This window comes from Dasypus novemcinctus, chromosome 8 (genome assembly GCF_030445035.2).
Source record: "Dasypus novemcinctus isolate mDasNov1 chromosome 8, mDasNov1.1.hap2, whole genome shotgun sequence".
Taxonomy (NCBI): Eukaryota; Metazoa; Chordata; class Mammalia; order Cingulata; family Dasypodidae; genus Dasypus; species Dasypus novemcinctus.
Window position 1 is genome coordinate 7648833 of NC_080680.1, and position 18012 is coordinate 7666844.

The window sequence follows — 18012 nt, forward strand, 5'->3', positions numbered from 1 at the left end:
AGCTTTACTGGTTCCCTCTGGGCTGTGAGTTCTCAGGTGCTCCTTGTCTGTGGGAAGAGAGTAATTCTGGCTCTCCAGTGCCACTGTTTTATCTGTGTCACTTCATCAAGTAGCAGAATCCTTGTCTTTCTCCCTGATTAAGTGCTTATCAAAGTATCTGGTCTGTGTTTGGTATTCAGTAAGTTTGATTAGCAAATTAACTGAGAAAATGAGATCCCACCCCCAGTCTAGTTACTTTTAAAAATGTATCATTGTGAGGTTAAAACTTTTCTAATTCTTAATTTTACCTTTAACTAGTTAAATGCATCACAATAACTTTAGCCTGCCTCTGATAAATCAGTGGGTTTAAAGATTTTACACACTTTATGCAGATGTGCTGAGAAATTGTTTCTTCATTCTCTGTAACTGGATCTTCTGTGTCCCTTCCCAGCCGGTGGTAAGACACGTATTCCTTACAACTGACAGTAACTCTATCTGTCCGCGACAGAGTAAATGTTTAGTCTCCTCCAAGTCCAGTTTGGTGGCAAAGCGGGTTTACATCATTGCTTGTGCATCTCAGGTCATCAGGCCTCATCCCCGGCTGCTTCTCCCCAAGGTGACCTCTGGACACAAAGGGCCTAGCCCTGTGTTCTCCCTGATCTCCGCGCGGTGCTGCCTCCAGCGGTGGTGCCTGGTGTGAGTGCAGGGGGGCAATGTCCCCACCCACGGGACCTCCGTGTCTGGACCCCAGCGCTCTGCCACTTCATCGGCCCTCCCTGCCTCCCTCCTCTCTGGGGAGTGTCTGGATCCCTTGTGCTCAGATTTCCCCTCAGTGTACCTAACACAGCTCCTGCTTCCATGGCCTCAAAATCTGCCTCAACTGCCTCTGATTTCCCTTCTTTCTCCCACAGTTCACAAGGCTGGCAGGGCTGGCTTCCCGCTGCCTCCTGTGTTAGCCTCAGAGCTCTTGCAGTTCTGAAACAGATTGCTGGAGGCCTAGTTGCTGACGTTTAAAGTAACTCTCACTGTCTTGATGCAGAATATGTGGGCTTTCTTTTCCAAGCTAACTACTTTTCCCCCTTTTAAAACCTGGTTAACAGTTTCCTCAGTGCCTACCTTGGCATCTTCTGCTAAAACGTAGAGAGGAATTAATAACATACATTGGTAAAGCCTCATTGTTTTAGTTTGTAGGAAGTGAAAGCAGGAAAAGTCAGTGGGTCTTAAATTCTTTATCCCATCCTGACTAATCCATGAATTAATAAAGTTTAGGAACAATTACTATAGGGAAGTTGAGAAATAGAATGGTGAATTATGATAGAGTAGTATGACAAAGCCCAGAGTTGAAGCTACCCCCAATAATCCTTTTACAAACAAATGAGTAGCTAGTATCAGTTCATGTATTTTAGAAGTTGTTTTGACCTAAAATTATTTCATATATAATTTATAATTGAAAAACAATTACCTTTTGGCCATAAGGTGAGAGTATCAACAACCTACTTATGTTCTTTTTTTTTTTTTTTTTTTTAAGATTTATTTATTTATTTCTCCCCCCCTGGTCCCCCCCACCCCGGTTGTCTGTTCTCTGTGTCTATTTGCTGTGTCTTCTTTGTCGGCTTCTGCTATTGTCAGCAGCACGGGAATCTGTGTCTCTTTTTGTTGTGTCAGCTCTCCATGTGGGCGGCGCCATTCCTGGGCAAGCTGTACTTTCTTTCGTGCTGGGTGGCTCTCCTTACAGGGCGCAGTCCTTGCGCGTGGGGCTCCCCTATGTGGGGGACACCCCTGCGTGGCACGACACTCCTTGCGTGCATCAGCACTGCACATGGGCCAGCTCCACACGGGTCAGGGAGGCCCGGGGTTTGAACCACGGACCTCCCATGTGGTAGATGGATGTCCTAACCACTGGGCCAAGTCCGCCGCCCTTATGTTCTTTTCTTTATTCTTTAGTAGAGGGTTTAACCATTTAACTTTTTTAAAATTGATACAGATGTGCATTTGGATTTGGAAGACCGCCTGGCAAAATTTATGAACACAGAAGAAGCCATTATATACTCCTATGGCTTTGCCACAATTGCCAGCGCCATTCCTGCTTATTCTAAGCGAGGGGACATTGTGTTTGTGTAAGTAGCCTTTGCCTACATTTCTAATCATGATTCCTTTAGAAATAATATTGATCCTCTTAGAGAATTCCTTCATTGGAGGTTATCTGGCTAAAATAAATTGATTTTGATTTTTAAAGAAACACGTAGGCACCCCTGCCAGGTAATTCTATAAAATATGGGAGACCTATATTAAATGTGTGCTTAAAGGTATTGGTACTCAGTTACTGCCATTAACCATTTTATTTACTGATCTTGAGAAGACAAAACTCACCCAGGATGAGGCCACCCACCTACCTTCCTCAAGCAGCTCCACGGCACTGGAGAAAATCTTAGAACACCCTTGTGAGTCGGTGGTCACGCCTCACATGGGCACCCACTTTAGTGGGGAGCTTAACTTCCCCAGCCAAGTCTGCGCATGTGCCTGCTGCCCTGATGTGGTGCTGCCGTTTACCGTGAAGGGGAGTTGCTGAGAGGAGCGGGGCAAGGGCCGGGAGCATCACAGGCTGTTGTGTCATCTCCACTCCAGTCCAAGCTAGGTCATCTGTCCAGTGAACTATTAAATGACCTCTTTAATTTTAGTTCTCCTTGAATTTACATAGGCTTCCTTTTTTCCTTTTTCAGTACTGTACCCCCGGAGATCTAAAAAAAAAAAAAGTAAACCTGATTATGTCACACTCCAGCTTAATACATTTAAGAACTTTCATTGCTCTTAAAATAAGGACCTGAATCCTGGTGGTCCTGTGCATCTGGACCACCTTCTCAGGCTTATGGTGGCCATCTTCCCGTGGGCGGTGACTCCGCAGCCTCACCAGGCCTCGTGTGTTAGTGTCTGCTCGCCTCGGGGCCTTTGCACATGCTGATCCTGTGCCTACAGTCTTGTTGCCCTCTCCTCTCGCACTTAATTCCTGCTTGTCCTTCAGATCAGCTCCACAGAGAAACCTTCTTCCCCAACCTCGCACACAAGGTCAAGACCACCTGCTGTGTGTGGAGGAAACCTTACAGCCAGAAGGTTTGGTGTGCTGGTCAGCCTGTGACCACGGACCCGCATCAACCTGGCACAGTCCCTCTGCTCCTCAGGGTTTCCTTTCACACACACACACTCACGCATTCACACTACACACACAAATCAACGCTGCTTTCTGCTCATTTTGCTTCAGAAAGTTGTGTTAAAGTTTTAAAGTTTTCTTTAAAGTTTTCTTTTGTAGCACCTACAACAGTTTATGATTTTTTAAAACAAATTGTTAAATTGTTGTTTTTCTTTTTTTTTCTTTTTTCCTTAAAGATTTATTGTATTTATTTCTCTCCCCTTCCCCCCCCCCCCCAGTTGTCTGTTCTCTGTGTCCATTTGCTCTGTGTTCTTTTTTATCCGCTTCTGTTGTCAGCGACACAGGAATCTGTGTTTCTTTTTGTTGCATCATCTTGCTGCATCAACTCTCTGTGTGTGCAGCGCCATTCCTGGGCAAGCTGCACTTCCTTTCGCGCTGGGCAGCTCTCCTTATGGGGTGCGCTCCTTGCGCATGGGGCTCCCCTGTGCGGGGGACACCCCTGCATGGCAATGCAGTCCTTGCGCACATCAGCACTGCGCGTGGGCCAGCTCCACACAGGTCAGGGAGACCCGGGGTTTGAACCCTGGACCTCCCATGTGGTAGACGGACGCCCTAACCATTGGGCCAAGTCCACTTCCCTGTTGTCGTTTTTCTGGTCGGGGACCAGGGATTGAACCTGGGACCTCATATGTGGAAAGCCGGCACTTACTGAGCCACATCAGCTTCCCTGAGTTGGTGTTTTGTTTTGTTTTGTTTTGTTTTCATTTGTTTTGCTTGTTTTGGTTTTTATTTTTTCAGGAGGGATCAGGAACTGAACCCAGGGCCTCCCATGTTGGAGGTGGAAGTTCGACTGCTTGAGCCACGTCAGCTCCCCCAGTTGATGATTTTATATCAGTGTGACTATTTGCCCATTTCCTGCTGAAAGCATGTTGCCTAGGGTAGCATTTACCATCTAGTTGTGCTCGATAACTACTGGTTCAGTGAGTGAGTGGAAGCTGGAGCTCCGAAGAGGTGGCCTGACCAGACTGACCAGAGGGCCCTGCTCCCCTCACACCAGCACCCTCCTGCTCTCCTCCCCACCCCACTGCTGCTGGTGCAGCTGCAGAGCCTCCCATCACCCAGACCGAGAGCTGGCTCACGCCTGGGCTTTCAGGGCACAGGTAGCCTGTTCTTGACCGTAGCCCCAGAGTAACCGTGGGTGATAGCCAGCAGATGGCCTGGGTGTTGTTCCCTGTTGTGACCATAAGATGAATACTTCCATTAATTTTTTGCAAATAGTTTTTTTAAATGTTAGGAAACTCGAACCACTGATATAAACAGTGTTTCTAAGTTTTTAGTAAAAACGGGTGTAAGTTTTTAGGTAGATGTTCTTTAGTAAGTTGAGATGTTCCCTTTATTCCTATTTCTTGAGAGTTTTTTAAATCATGAATGACGGTTGAACTTTGTTAAATGCTTTTTCTGTGTCAATTAGACATGATGATGTGATGTTTTCTTTTATCTGTAAATATGGTGCACTACATTGATTGATTTTTCAGATATAAAATGAACCCTGCATCCCTGGAGTAAATCACTCTTGGCCATTGTGTATCATTCTGTTTATATATTGCTGAATTCTATTTGCTAATGTTTTGTAATGGATTTTTATGCCTGCATTCCCGAGAGATATTGAGATGTAGTTTTCTTTTTTAGATTGTCTTTTTCTGGCTTTAGTATCAAGGTAATAGGAGCTCTAAAAACTGAATTGAAAAGTCTTCCCTCATCTTCCTTTTTCTGGAGGGGTGCGTTTGCCTTGTTGCGAATTCTTTAGTAAATGTTTGGTAGAAATCTTCATTAAACCATCTGGACCAGGAGACTTCTTTTGTGGAAGTGTTTTAATTATGAAGTCAATTTCCTTAATAGCTTAAGAACTATTCAAATTATCCGTTTCTTATTGCATGAGTTGAGGTATTTGTTTTCTTTGAGGAACGGGTTTTTTTCTTGCAAGTTGTCAAATTTATGTGTTTAGTGTGGTTCATAGTATTCCCTTATCATCCTTCTAATGCCTCGTGGGTCTCTAATGCTATCCGCTTTGTTTCATGATATGGTAATTTATGTCTTGTCTCCTTTTTCTTTGACAGTCTTACTAGAAATTTGTCCATTTTATTAATCTTTTCAAAGAATCAGTTCTTTGTTTCACGGTTTTCTCTATTCTGTTTCTGTTTTCAGTTTCATTGATTTGGGCTAATTATTTCCTGCCTTCTTTGAACTTTCAGTTTATTTTGCTCTTCTTTTTCTAGGTTCTCGAGATGGGAGCTTAAATTATTGAACTGAGACTTTTCCTCTTTTCTGATATATGTGTTTAGTGCTATGAATTTCTCCCTCAGTTGTGCTTTTGTTGTGTCCCACAAAAATTGATATGTTGTATGTTCATTTTCATTCAGTTCATTTTCATTTTTGACTTTCCTTTAGATTTTCTCTCATTTTTTTTGAGAAGTTGTATGTTCACATGACAATCCTGCATATCATACAGAATTCTCATATATCACTCCATCACCACCACCTTACATTGTTGTGACACATTTGTTCAGTTGATGAAAGAATATTCTAACTATGTTACTGTTATCTATAACCTGTAGTTGATATTTGGTGTATTATTCCCACAAACCATCCTCTTGTTAACACTATGCATTAGTATTGTATATTTACCATAGTTCATGAGAGAACATTGTTATTTTTATACTATTAACCTCAGTCCGTCATTCACCACAGGGTTCACTGTGCTATACAGTCAGTCCCCAGCCTTGTACAGCCCATCCAAAGTGTACCCTCTGGCTCTCAGTTTCATCACAGAGATGAGCTGTCATCAGCTCAGTCCATTTCAGAACGCCCTCATTACTCTAAAATATCCCCTTTCAACCACATTCACCTATATAGTTACATTTGCAATGTTATGCCACCATCACCACCATCCATACCAAACTTTACAGTCTACCCTATAGAAATTCTGTACAGTTTAAACATTAACTCCCCATTCTCAGTCTCCCACCTCGGGCCTTGGTAACCAATATTCTTGTTTCTGACTCTGCCTTTGCTTATTCTAATTATTTCGTGTCAGTGAGATCATACAATAGTTGTCCTTTTGTGTCTAGCTTATTTCATTCAACATGTCTTCAAGGTTCATCCATGTTGTCATATGAATCAGAACTTCATTCCCTCTTATGGCTGAATAATATTCCATTGTATGTATACCACATTTTGTTTATCCATTTTTCAGTTGGTGGACACTTGGGTTGCCTCCATCTTTTGGCAGTGGTGAATAATGCCCCTATGAGCATTGGTGTGCAAATATCTGTTCGAGTCCCTGCTTTCAATTCTTCTGAATATGCACCTAGTTACGGGATTACCAGGTCATATGGTAATTCTCTACTGCAAAGTGGGTTGGGAATTTTGATTGGGATTGCATTGAATCTGTAAGTCATTTTTGTGTAGAATTACCGTCTTGACAATACTTAATCTTCCAATCTATGAGCATGAAATGTCCTTCCATTTATTTAGATCTTTGATTTCTTTTAGCACAGTTACGTAGTTTATATCCTTTATATCCGTGGTTAAATTTTTTTCCAAGATATTTGATTCTTATTAGTTGCTGTTGTAAATGGAAGTTTTTTCTTGATTTCCTCCTCAGATTGCTCATTACTAGAGTGTAAAACACCACTGATTTTTGAGTGTTGATCTTATCCCCTGCTACTTCGCTGAACTCATTTATTAGCTGTAGTAGCTTTGTACTTTTTTTGGGGGGGTGGATGGGGGGAGGTGGGGCTTTCTATGTTTAGGATACTGTCATCTGCAAATAGTGAAAGTTTCACTTCTTCTTTTCCAATTTGGATGCTTTTCATTTCTTTTTCTTGCCTACTTGCTCAGGCTAGAACTACAGTGCTGAAAACATGGTGACAGTGGGCATCATTGTTGTATTCCTGATCTTAGAGGGAAAGGGTTCAGTTTCCATCATTCAGTAAAGTGATAGCAGTGGGATTTTTGTATGTATGTGTTGTATAAAGATCATGTTAGGGGGGTTTCCTATTTTTTTTATTCCTTTTTTTTTTAATTCTTATTTTTTTAAGTATTTTAATCAAGAATGCTGGATTTTATCAGATGTCTTCTGTATCAATTGAGATGATCATGTGGCTTTTTCCCTTTGTTTTGTAAATGCAGTGTATTAAATTAATTGATTTTTATCATGTTGATCCACCCTTGCATACCTGGGATAAATCCCATGTGATCGAAGTGTATAATTCTTTTAATGTCCTATTGGATTCAATTTGTTAGTTTTTTTTTTTTTAAGGTTTATTTATTTATTTAATTCCGCCACCCTCCCCCTGTTGTCTGTTCTCTGTGTCTATTTGCTGCGTCTTGTTTCTTTTGTCCGCTTCTGTTGTCATCAGCTGCACGGGAAGTGTGGGCGGTGCCATTCCTGGGCAGGCTGCACTTTCCTTTGCGCTGGGCGGCTCTCCTTACAGGGCGCACTCCTTGCACGTGGAGCTCCCCTATGCGGGGGACACCCCTGCGTGGTAGGGCACTCCTTGCGCGCATTAGCACTGTGCATGGGCCAGCTCCGTATGGGTCAAGGAGGCCCGGGGTTTGAACCGCGGACCTCCCATGTGGTAGACGGGCGCCCTAACCACTGGGCCAAGTCCGTTTCCCAATTTGTTAGTATTTTGTTGAAGATTTTTACACCTATATTCTAAGAGAAATTGGTCTATAATTTTCTTTTCTTGTATCTTTATTTGGTTTGGGTATTAGGGGGATGTTGGTCTCAGTTTTTTTGGAAGAGTTTGAGCAGGATTAGAATTAATTTTTCTTGGGATTTTGGTAGAATTCACTCCTGTGAAGCCATCTGATCCTGAACTTTGTCAGGAGATTTTTTAGATACTGGTTCAGTCTCTTGTAATTGATCAGTTGAGACCTTCTGTTTCTGTTTGTTTTTTGTTTTGTTTTGTTTTTTTGTTTTAAGATTTATTTATTTAGTTATTTCTCTCCCGTTCCCCAACCCCTCCCCAGTTGTCTGTTCTCTGTGTCCATTTGCTGCATGTTCTTTTTGTCCGCTTCTGTTTTAGTCAGTGGCAGAGGAATCCGCGTTTCTTTTTCGTTGTTGTTGCGTCATCTTGCTGCATCAGCTCTCCGTGTGTGTGGCGCCATTCCTGGGCAGGCTGCACTTTCTTTCGCGCTGGGTGGCTCTCCTTATGGAGCGCACTCCTTGCGTGTGGGGCTCCCCTACGCAGGGGCACCCCTGCACGGCAGGGCACTCCTTGTGCGCATCAGCACTGCGCGTGGGCCAACTCCACACAGGTCAAGGAGGCCCGGGGTTTGAACCGCAGACCTCCCATGTCGTAGGCGGACGCCCTAACCATTGGGCCAAGTCCACTTCCCCTTCTGTTTCTGTTGAGACCTTCTGTTTCTTCTAGAGTCAGAGAAGGCTGTTTGTGTATTTCTAGGAATTTATTTGTTTCATCTAGGTTGTCTAATTTGTTGCCATACAGTTGTTTATAGTATCATCTTCTGATCCTTTTTATTTCTTTGGGGTCGACAGTAATACCCTCTGCCATTTCTGATTTTATTTATTCATCTTTTCAAAGAACCAACTCTTGGTTTTGTTCATTCTCTTTATTGTTTTTTCCATTCTCAATTTCATTTATTCCTGCTCTAATCTTTATTTCTTTCCTCTGCCTGCTTTGGAATTAGTCAAGGTGTGCAGTTAGGTCTTTGATTTTGGCCTTTTTTTTAATGTAACTGTTTAGGGCTAAAGATTTTCTTCTCTGCACTGCCTTTGCTGTATCCCATAAGATATGCTGTGTTCTTGTTTTTGTTGTTGTTGTGACTTTGTTTTCATTTGTCTCAAGATATTTATCTTCCTTAAAATTTCTTCTTTAACCCATCAGTTAAGTGTATTATTTAACTTACATGTATGCATGGGTTTTCCAGTTCTCTACCTGTTATTAATTTCCAGCTTCATTCCACTGTGTTCAGAGAAGATGCTTTGTATAATTTCAGTCTTTTACAGTTTATTGAGACTTGTTTTGTTACGTGCATGTTGTCAATCCTGGAAATGATCCATTTGCACTTGAAAAGAACATGTATCCTGTTTTGGGGCACAGTGTTCTATATATGCCTCTTAGGTCTAGTTAATTTATCTTATTATTCAAGTTTTTTGTTTCCTTATTGATCTTCTGTCTAGATGTTCTGTCCATTGATGAGAGTGGTGTATTGAAGTCTCCAACTATAATTGTAGAGGTGTCTGTTTCTCCCTTTAGTTTTGCCAGTTTTTGCCTTATATATTTTTGGGGTACTGTGGTTAGGTGCATAAATATTTGTGATTGTTATTTCTTCTTGGTGGATTGACCTTTTTATTAATATATAGTGTCCTTTTTAAGTCAGAAGCTCTTAAAAGAGACAGTCTGTTTTGACCATTACTGATATAGCTATCCCGGCTCTTTGTTGATTGCTATTTGCATGGGTTATTTTTTTCCATCCTTTCTCTTTCAGCCTATCTGTGTATTTGGGTCTGAGAGGAGTCTTTTGTACACAACATAGTTGAGTAATACTTTTTAATCCATTCTGCTAACATGTGTCTTTTGATTAGGGAGTTTAATCCACTAACATTCATTGTTATTACCGTGAAGACAGTACTGCCTACAGCCATTTTGTCCTTTGGTTTTTCTAAGTCATATGTTTTTTAGTCTCCTTTCATTTTGCCTCGTTTTTCATATAGCTAATCTTGTGAGATGCATTGGTCTTGTTCCTTTTTCACTCCAGTGTTTGTTGCTGGCTAGCAGAGATAAAGTCCCTGCTCCTTGTTTGGCCTTCTCTGAATTCACCCTGCTGGAGGGCTTGGGTGCCTCCTGGTGGCTTGCAAGTGCTGGAGGACATCCTCCCCTCAGCCTCTGCAGGCCTGGGCTGGACCACAGTTATTCCTGTGATGTTTGGCTACAGGAAAGTAGTCATCATCTAAAACTTCTTTGTCTGGCCGGGATGCCCCTTACCTAGTCCTTTTTCTTGGAGCTTTTTTGTGCCCACTGGCATTTTCTCTCTGTCAGCCTTATCGGCTCCAAGTCTGGGGTATCTGAGGCAGAATGACAATCCAGGGAACGCACGGCCTGCTGTTCCTCAGTCCCCAGTCCCTAGCCAGTCTGCCTTCTTGTTCCCACCTTCCAGAGTCTTCACCTTCAGGGCTCTGAGTTGACCTCATGGAAAGAATAGTAAGAAAGATGTCTCTCCATGTTCCCAGAATCAGAAGTCCTCTGTTACATCCTTTTATTTTTTTTTTTTTTTTTTTTTTTTTTTTTTTTATTCTTGTTTTTTTTTTTTTTTTTTTTAATTTTTTTATTTTTTATTGACTTTGTAATAATATTACATTAAAAATATATATGTGAGGTCCCATTCAACCCCACCCCCCCACCCCCCATCTCCCCCCCCCCCCAACAACACTCGTTCCCATCATCATGACACATCCATTGGATTTGGTAAGTACATCTTTGGGCACCTCTGCACCTCATATACATTGGTTCACATCATGGCCCATACTCTCCTCTATTCCATCATGTAGGCCCTGTGAGGATTTACAATGTCCGGTGATTACCTCTGAAGCACCATCCAGGGTAGCTCCATGTCCCGAAGATGCCTCCACCTCTCATCTCTTCCTGCCTTTCCCCATACCCTTTGTCCATTATGTCCACTTTTCCCAATCCAATGCCACCTCTTCTATGTGGACACTGGATTGTTTGTGTCCATTGCACCTTTATGTCAAGAGGAGGCTCAGATTCCACCTGGATGCTGGGTGCAATCCTCCCATTTTCAGTTGTAATCACTCTAGGCTCCATGGTGTGGTGGTTGTCCTTCTTCACCTCCATCTTAGCTGAGTGTGGTAAGTCCAATAAATCAGATTGTAGGTGCTGGAGTCTGTTGAGGCTCAGGATCTGGCTATCACATTGTCAGTCCAGAGATTCAAATCCCCTAAATATATCTTAAACCCCAACATTAACTGCACCTCCAGCACATTAGCATGAAAGTCTTATGAAGGGAGATCCCATCTGAGTCCAGATTCATCACACATAAACACCATTTCCAAAGAGGGGCCATCTGCCCTGGTAGTTAACCCCATCGGCCATGACCATAACTCCCATGGGTCTCTTTAGCCCTCAAAGGAACCAATATCTGGGGGTTGTATCTGCTTTATCTGTCTCTCTGACTCTGCTCAGTTGTGCATGAGGGCAAACCTTCTGCCAGCCTCCAGACTCTTTTTTAGAAACTCGTAGCCATATAAACTCATTTCTCCTTTCCATTTCCCCCTTACTTTAGGTCAAACAGCATTTTAAAGTCATGGTATTTTATGTAGACATGGATATTCTGCTGATCCGCATTGAACCTTCCGTATAAGGTCATTTTCCAGTTGCATTATCAGTTGGTAGTTGATAGTGGTCCCTCGTTGCCAGGGAGGCTCATCCCCGGGTGTCATGTCCCACGCTGGGGGGAAGGCATTGCATTTACATGCTGAGTTTGGCTTCGAGACTGGCCACATTTGATGTTACATCCTTTTAAATGGTACAGTTTAATTGGTTAAAAGACCCCCTCCCTGCCACTAGCCCAATTTAGAAGATCCTACTGGAAGTTCTCTCCAAGACCCCGAGTTCTCCTCAGGATGGCGGGATCAGCAGGGTGGCATGTCAGTCCAGGCAGAGGTGCACCAGTACTTCATGATTCCCAGAAAGAGGAAAGCACTCTTGAGTTAGGGCCAGCACGCCCTCCATGGTGAGATGAGGCTGATTTCAGAGAAGCTACAATAGGGCAAAAATAGGCTTCTCAGAATAGGCTAAGGATGCTAGTTATGTGAAAAGGTTTTGCAAAGTGAAGTATAAACAGTGTTGTATAAATGCTCAAAATATGTTTTATTTTTATACTGTGTTCAAGTTAACTAAATTGGAGATTGGTCAGTATAAAAGAAAAAGCAAACATTCTGTTTCTGAGAACTTTTACGAGACCATTTTAACCTCAGTTTGGTGGTTCTGTCCTTGCAGAGATAGAGCTGCCTGTTTTGCTATTCAGAAAGGATTGCAGGCATCGCGGAGTAACATTAAGTTATTTAAGCATAATGATATGGCTGACCTGGAGCGACTGCTAAATGAGCAGGAGATCGAAGATCAAAAGGTTTGATTCTTTTGAAGAATATTGTACGGTTCTTTTGTACTTTCTAATCAGCTAAATTATATATGAAATGGTAATTTGTCATGAAAACTTGCCTGCGGATCACATTTGGGTATTAAGTAAGGGCGTTTCTGCTTTTTAAATGTACTGAGTGTTGGAGAACCAAGTCTGATTGTAATTGCCTTGTCATTGCCATAATTACACATGGCAAATTGGGGAGGAGGTAATCCAGGCAGCTTTTTTGTTTAACTAGAGAAATTGCAGATATACAGAACAAGCATGCAGAAAGTATAGAGTTCCCACATCCTCTCACCCCCACCCATTATTAAAATACACTTTGCATTAGCATGGTACCTTTGTTACAAGTGGTGAAACGATATTATTATAATAACGCTACTAACTATAGTCCATAATTTACACTAGAATTTACTGTGTTGTACTTTTATGGTTTTTAACGTTTTTATTCTGGTAATATGTATACATCCTAAGATTTTTAAAAGAGAAGAAAATAGCACACACTTGCTGGGCAGGGGTCTTGTATACTCTCACCTTACAGTAATGACACCAAAACTCATTAGGGCTTTGAGGAAATGGACCTAGTGAATTCAAAATAGGCTTGCTCATCTCAGTATAAACTATGTATTACCTAACTAGAGGGAGGGATGAATTTATGAGCAGAGTGCTAGTCTTCTCCCCAACCCCCTTTGTCCCAGAGCTGTGAGCTGACACTCATAGTTTTCCTTCTGGAGATGCAGCATAGCCCCTGCTCGTGCTGGTTTGGGCTAGCTCCTGGATGCTCTGATTAGAGAGTGTAACAAAGGAAATGTGCTAAATATCATGTTAGAATTATTTATTTTCTCCCGACAAAATGCCTATGGCCTCTGGTTCTGCAGCAGGGAACCATGGCGTGTGGACTGTGCTGGGAACTGGTCACCCACATCCTGCCTCACACTCCACTTTCCAGTGGGCTTTTCCAGTGCTGCTCATGCAGAGCTAGAATAACCGATAAAAGTGTTTATCATTTCCTTAATTTTGTGTTAATTTCCATTTTCCTAAATACTGCATTATTCCTTTAGGATGCTCTCACCTTTATTTAGGTGTCAACTAAACACATTCTCATCATGAATATTCACAAACTCTCACCATTTTATACTGGGCAATGTTTTCATATTTAAACAATTTGGAAAATCTATAGGGAAAAAATCTTTAAACTGAGACCATTCCACTGATTATTTTCTGCTAATTTTAAAAAGATATCTCGTGTTCTTATTAATAGGATGCTAACTAAAAGATTGAAAATCACTTCCTTGGAAAGTGTAACCAATGAACAAGTCTGCTTTAAAGTTTATTTTGCCAAGTTAGTCTTGTACACATTTGGAAAACATTCAAATTTGGGGTTTGTTGTTGTTTTTTTGTTTTGTTTTGTTTTTGTTAAAGCTTTCTAATTCATGGAATTTGTTTATGCATGACAACAAGACACAAAATTAAATCTCTTGAGATTTATTTCTACTTTATAGTTTTTACTTCTTTACTAATTAATTTATACCACATTTTCCTAACGAGAATAGACTTTCTAGATAAACTTATATTTTGATTTTTAGAAATAGCTTTTTCAGTTCCATTTGCACATAAATAATAAATCTGCTACTTTTTAAATGTTTACTACCTAAACACTTACCTTAGCTTTGAACATGAATTAAAATACTGGGTTTTAATCCAGGTTTGGGTATAATTTCCTTTGCTAGTTATTGTGATTCATAGATATTTTTTCATCCTTTCCTACAGGGATCTCTTGTCCCATATTACTTGTTCTGAAAGGAAGAGAAGGGATATATGCAATATTTGATATTCTTAATATATGAAGAAAGTATTCAAACTTGTGAGAAAACTAAAATCCCTGTGGAAAAGAAATGGGTAGTAAATATCAACAGTAGTTCATATAAGAAACAAATATCTGTGGACAAATGAAAAATAGCCTGACCTCACTATGACAGAAATTAGGTTGGAGTTTTTACCTGTCCAATTAGGTGACATTTTAAATAATAATCAGTGCCAACATAAGTATGGTAAGACCGAGAATAGTCCTCAAATTGCTGGGTAGCTTAAATTGGCACAGCCTTTCTAGAGGACACATGGGAAAATGTATTTCAGAATCCTTAAATATTCATGCTCTGGAATCCGTATCTATCCTTAGAAAATATTCAGAAATGATGTCTGAGATTGAAGGACATTCAGGTGTGAAACAAAAGGAAGAAACAAAAGGAAGGTGACAGCTAAATCCAGAATTAGGGGAATAGTTAGATAAGTTATGGTTTATCCACAAGAAACTTATTAGAGCTCCATTAAAATCATGTTTTGAATAATATTAAAAGATGTAGAAATAAATGCTCACAAAACAATATTTTTAAAAATCTGGTTCTAAAACTATTTAAATCCTTTTTTGTACTTTACAATTTTCATGTGTTCATACTTTGAATATTTTTAAATCATAAGAACATACTTCACTGGTTTTTTTGTTTGTTTTCAAAAAAGGCAGGGAGAGGCAGGATGCTGTCCTGTTGGAAAGGAAGGTGCTGATCAGTGCCTTCTGAGGGATTTGTGTCACCAGCTCGGCAGCATTACTTCTAAGTTAATGATGGAATGAAAATAATTGCACAACCCCAATAATGTATACTTTTGCAAGCCTCAGCAATCACTTTTTGTTGTTGTTGTTGTTGTTGTTACAAATGTGGGTTTTAAAATACCCCAGAAAACATTGCTTGGCGACCTTTGAGTGGAAAGATAGCAAACTCTTACTATAGCTGCGGTTCTCTGTGTTGTCAGCCCAGTGCATCTGAGGCATCTGATAAGTTTGTAAGGGCGAGTGGTGTATTAGTCACTTAACATCCATGGGCTGGGGAAGGTGCGCTCCGCCTCACCACCTCTGAACATCACCGGACAAGGTTATAGCTGAGGTTTACTTCGCACAAATTAAAAGAGACCCAGTTATAAATTAGGGGAAGTAAGAAAGGAAAAGGATTTCATTTGTTTTTTCATAGATGAATAAGAGCAGGGTTTAACCTTTTTTTTTTTTCTTTTTTTTTTTTAAATGAAAAACTCCCAACATATACAAAGGAAATACAGTAGTATAATGAAGCCCCTTGCCCTTCTCCCATTTTCAGGAGTTATCAACATTTGGCCGTTCTTAGCCTCTGTGTACACCTCACCCACCATCCCTCTTGCAATGATGAGATTATCATTGCAGTCCTCAGTATTTCAAGAGGGATTTATGTAACTCTTAGGTATATGATTTCAGCCAGTGGTTCTACTTGTTTACCCAAGTATCATGACCCTATCATGATGTAAAACATTCCCCTCAGCTCCCTCAGGCGCCTTCCCAGTCATCCTGGAGTTGGAGAGTTTTGTTTAAGTTTTAATATCCTAAAAGTGCTTAAAAAGTTTTTCTTTGTGTATGAGGTCACAGAGGTGATTTTGTGGACTGAAGAACATGTCTGAGAAAAGAAGCACTGTCAGGACCTCAACCCCTGAGTTTTAAATTCAGGCAGATGATTTATCTTTTGATCAGTCTCATAAGGTGAAAATGCTAGGGAGCATCCAGCAGATTTGTGTTTGGAGTTAGTAACATGTAAGATGTCTGTTGTTGTTTTTTCTTTTAAAGAATCCTCGCAAGGCTCGTGTAACGCGGCGGTTTATATTAGTGGAAGGATTGTATATGAATACTGGAAATATTTGTCCTCTTCCAGAATTGGTAAGCAACCCTCTTTACTCGTTAGTATTTGAACTGTTTGGCAGGTATGCCTTCTGTGTAGGACCACTTAGCATTTACACTGCTTTGCATAATAATAAGTAGCATAAGCATATTCTGATCATATTAGGGAAGTAGTTTGACTTATTAAATGCCAGTGTCAGCCTTTAGAGTAATAAGACTGCTTTTTAAATCAACTTTAACTAAAATATAATAGGCATATGGTAAAGTCCACCTATTTTTCAGTGCACAGTTTGGTAAGTTTTGATAGACAAACATACTGTTGTCACCAGCACTGCCTCCATTTCTCCGGAAAGTTCCCTCATGCCTCTTTGTAGTCAATCCCTCCATCCCTGTCCACAGGCAAACTTTGATCTGCTTCCTGTTATCATGGATTAGTTTTGCTTTTTATAGAAATTCATATAAATGAAATCATGCAATATGTATTTTGTAAGACTCAGCGTTTGATTGTAATAGTGAAAGCAGTATGCTGTTGTTAGAAGCCATGATCATTGAGATTTGTTATTGAGGTGAAATTCACATTACATGTAATTAACCAATTAAAAATGTACAATTCACTAGTGTTCCGTACATTCGCAGTGCTGTGCGACCACCATCTCTGTCTAGTTCCAGGACAGTTTCACCACCTCCTAAGGAGGTCCAGACCCACTGAGCAGTCACCCCCATCTCCCCTGCTTTCCAGACCCACTGAGCGGTCACCCCCATTTCCCCTGCTTTCCGGACCCACTGAGCGGTCACCCCCATCTCCCCTGCTTTCCGGACCCACTGAGCGGTCACCCCCATCTCCCCTGCTTTCCGGACCCACTGAGCGGTCACCCCCATCTCCCCTGCTTTCCGGACCCACTGAGCGATCACTCCCTCTCCCCTCCTTGCCCACTCCTGGCAGTCCCTAGTCTGCAGGCTGTCTCTGTGAAGTCTCCTGTTCTAGGTTTTCCATATAAATGGAATCATACAATATGTGACCTTTTTTTTTTATAGATTCATTTTTTTTATTTATTTCTCTCCCCTTCCCCTCCCACAGTTGTCTGCTCTCTGTGGCCATTCGCTGTGTGTTCTTCTGTGTCTGTTTCTATTCTTGTCAGCGGCACAGGAATCTGTGTTTCTTTTTGTTGTGTCATCTTGCTGCATCAGCTCTCTGTGTGTGCGGCACCATTCCTAGGCAGGCTGCACTTTCTTTTGCGCTGGGTGGCTCTCCTTACGGGGCGCACTCCTTGCGCATGGAGCTCCCCTATGCGGGGGACACCCCTTCGTGGCACAGCACTCCTTGCACACATCAGCACTGTGCATGGGCCAGCTCCACACAGGTCAAGGAGGTCCTGAGTTTGAACCACGGACCTCCCATGTGGTAGACGGACACTCTATCTGTTGAGCCAAGTTTGCTTCCCAACCTTTTACATCTAGCTTCTTTCAATCAGCGTAATGTTTTCAAGGGCCAGTCACATTTTAGCCTGTATTCCTTTTCATGGCTGAATAATATTCCATCGTATGTATATATGTATATACCACATTTTGCTTATCCGTTTATCTGCTGATGGACATTTGAACTATTTCCACCTTTCGGCTGTTGTGCCTAGTGCATTCACATACAAATATTTGAGAACCTGCTTTCCATTCTTTTGAGAATATAGGTAGGAGTAGAATTGCTGGGTCAAATGGTGATTCTTATTTAACTTGTTGTGGAGCTGCCAAACTGTTTCCTACATCACCTCTACCAGTTACATTCCCACAAGCAATGTATGACAGTTTGTTTTCCCACATTCTTTCCAGCACTTGTTATTTTCTGTTTTATTATTGTAATTATTATCATTACAGCTATCTTAGTGTGAAATAGTATCTTATTGTGGTTTCAATTTGCAAATCCCCAGTGACTAATGATGTTGAATATCTTTTCATGTGCTTATTGGCCGTTTGTGTATCTTCTTTGGAAAAATGACTATTCAAGTCCTTT

General features: G+C 41.2%; 1 protein-coding gene across 1 annotated transcript in view; it reads left to right on the forward strand.

Annotated features, from left to right (window-relative positions):
- The window catches only part of SPTLC1 (serine palmitoyltransferase long chain base subunit 1), a 71708-nt gene that overhangs the window by 33715 nt on the left and 19981 nt on the right, over positions 1-18012 (forward strand). Inside the window, exons 6-8 of the mRNA XM_058301423.2 lie at positions 1964-2096; positions 12172-12301; positions 15957-16046. Of these exons, the coding sequence (XP_058157406.1) occupies positions 1964-2096; positions 12172-12301; positions 15957-16046 (353 nt within the window). The remainder of the gene's footprint in view (positions 1-1963; positions 2097-12171; positions 12302-15956; positions 16047-18012) is intronic.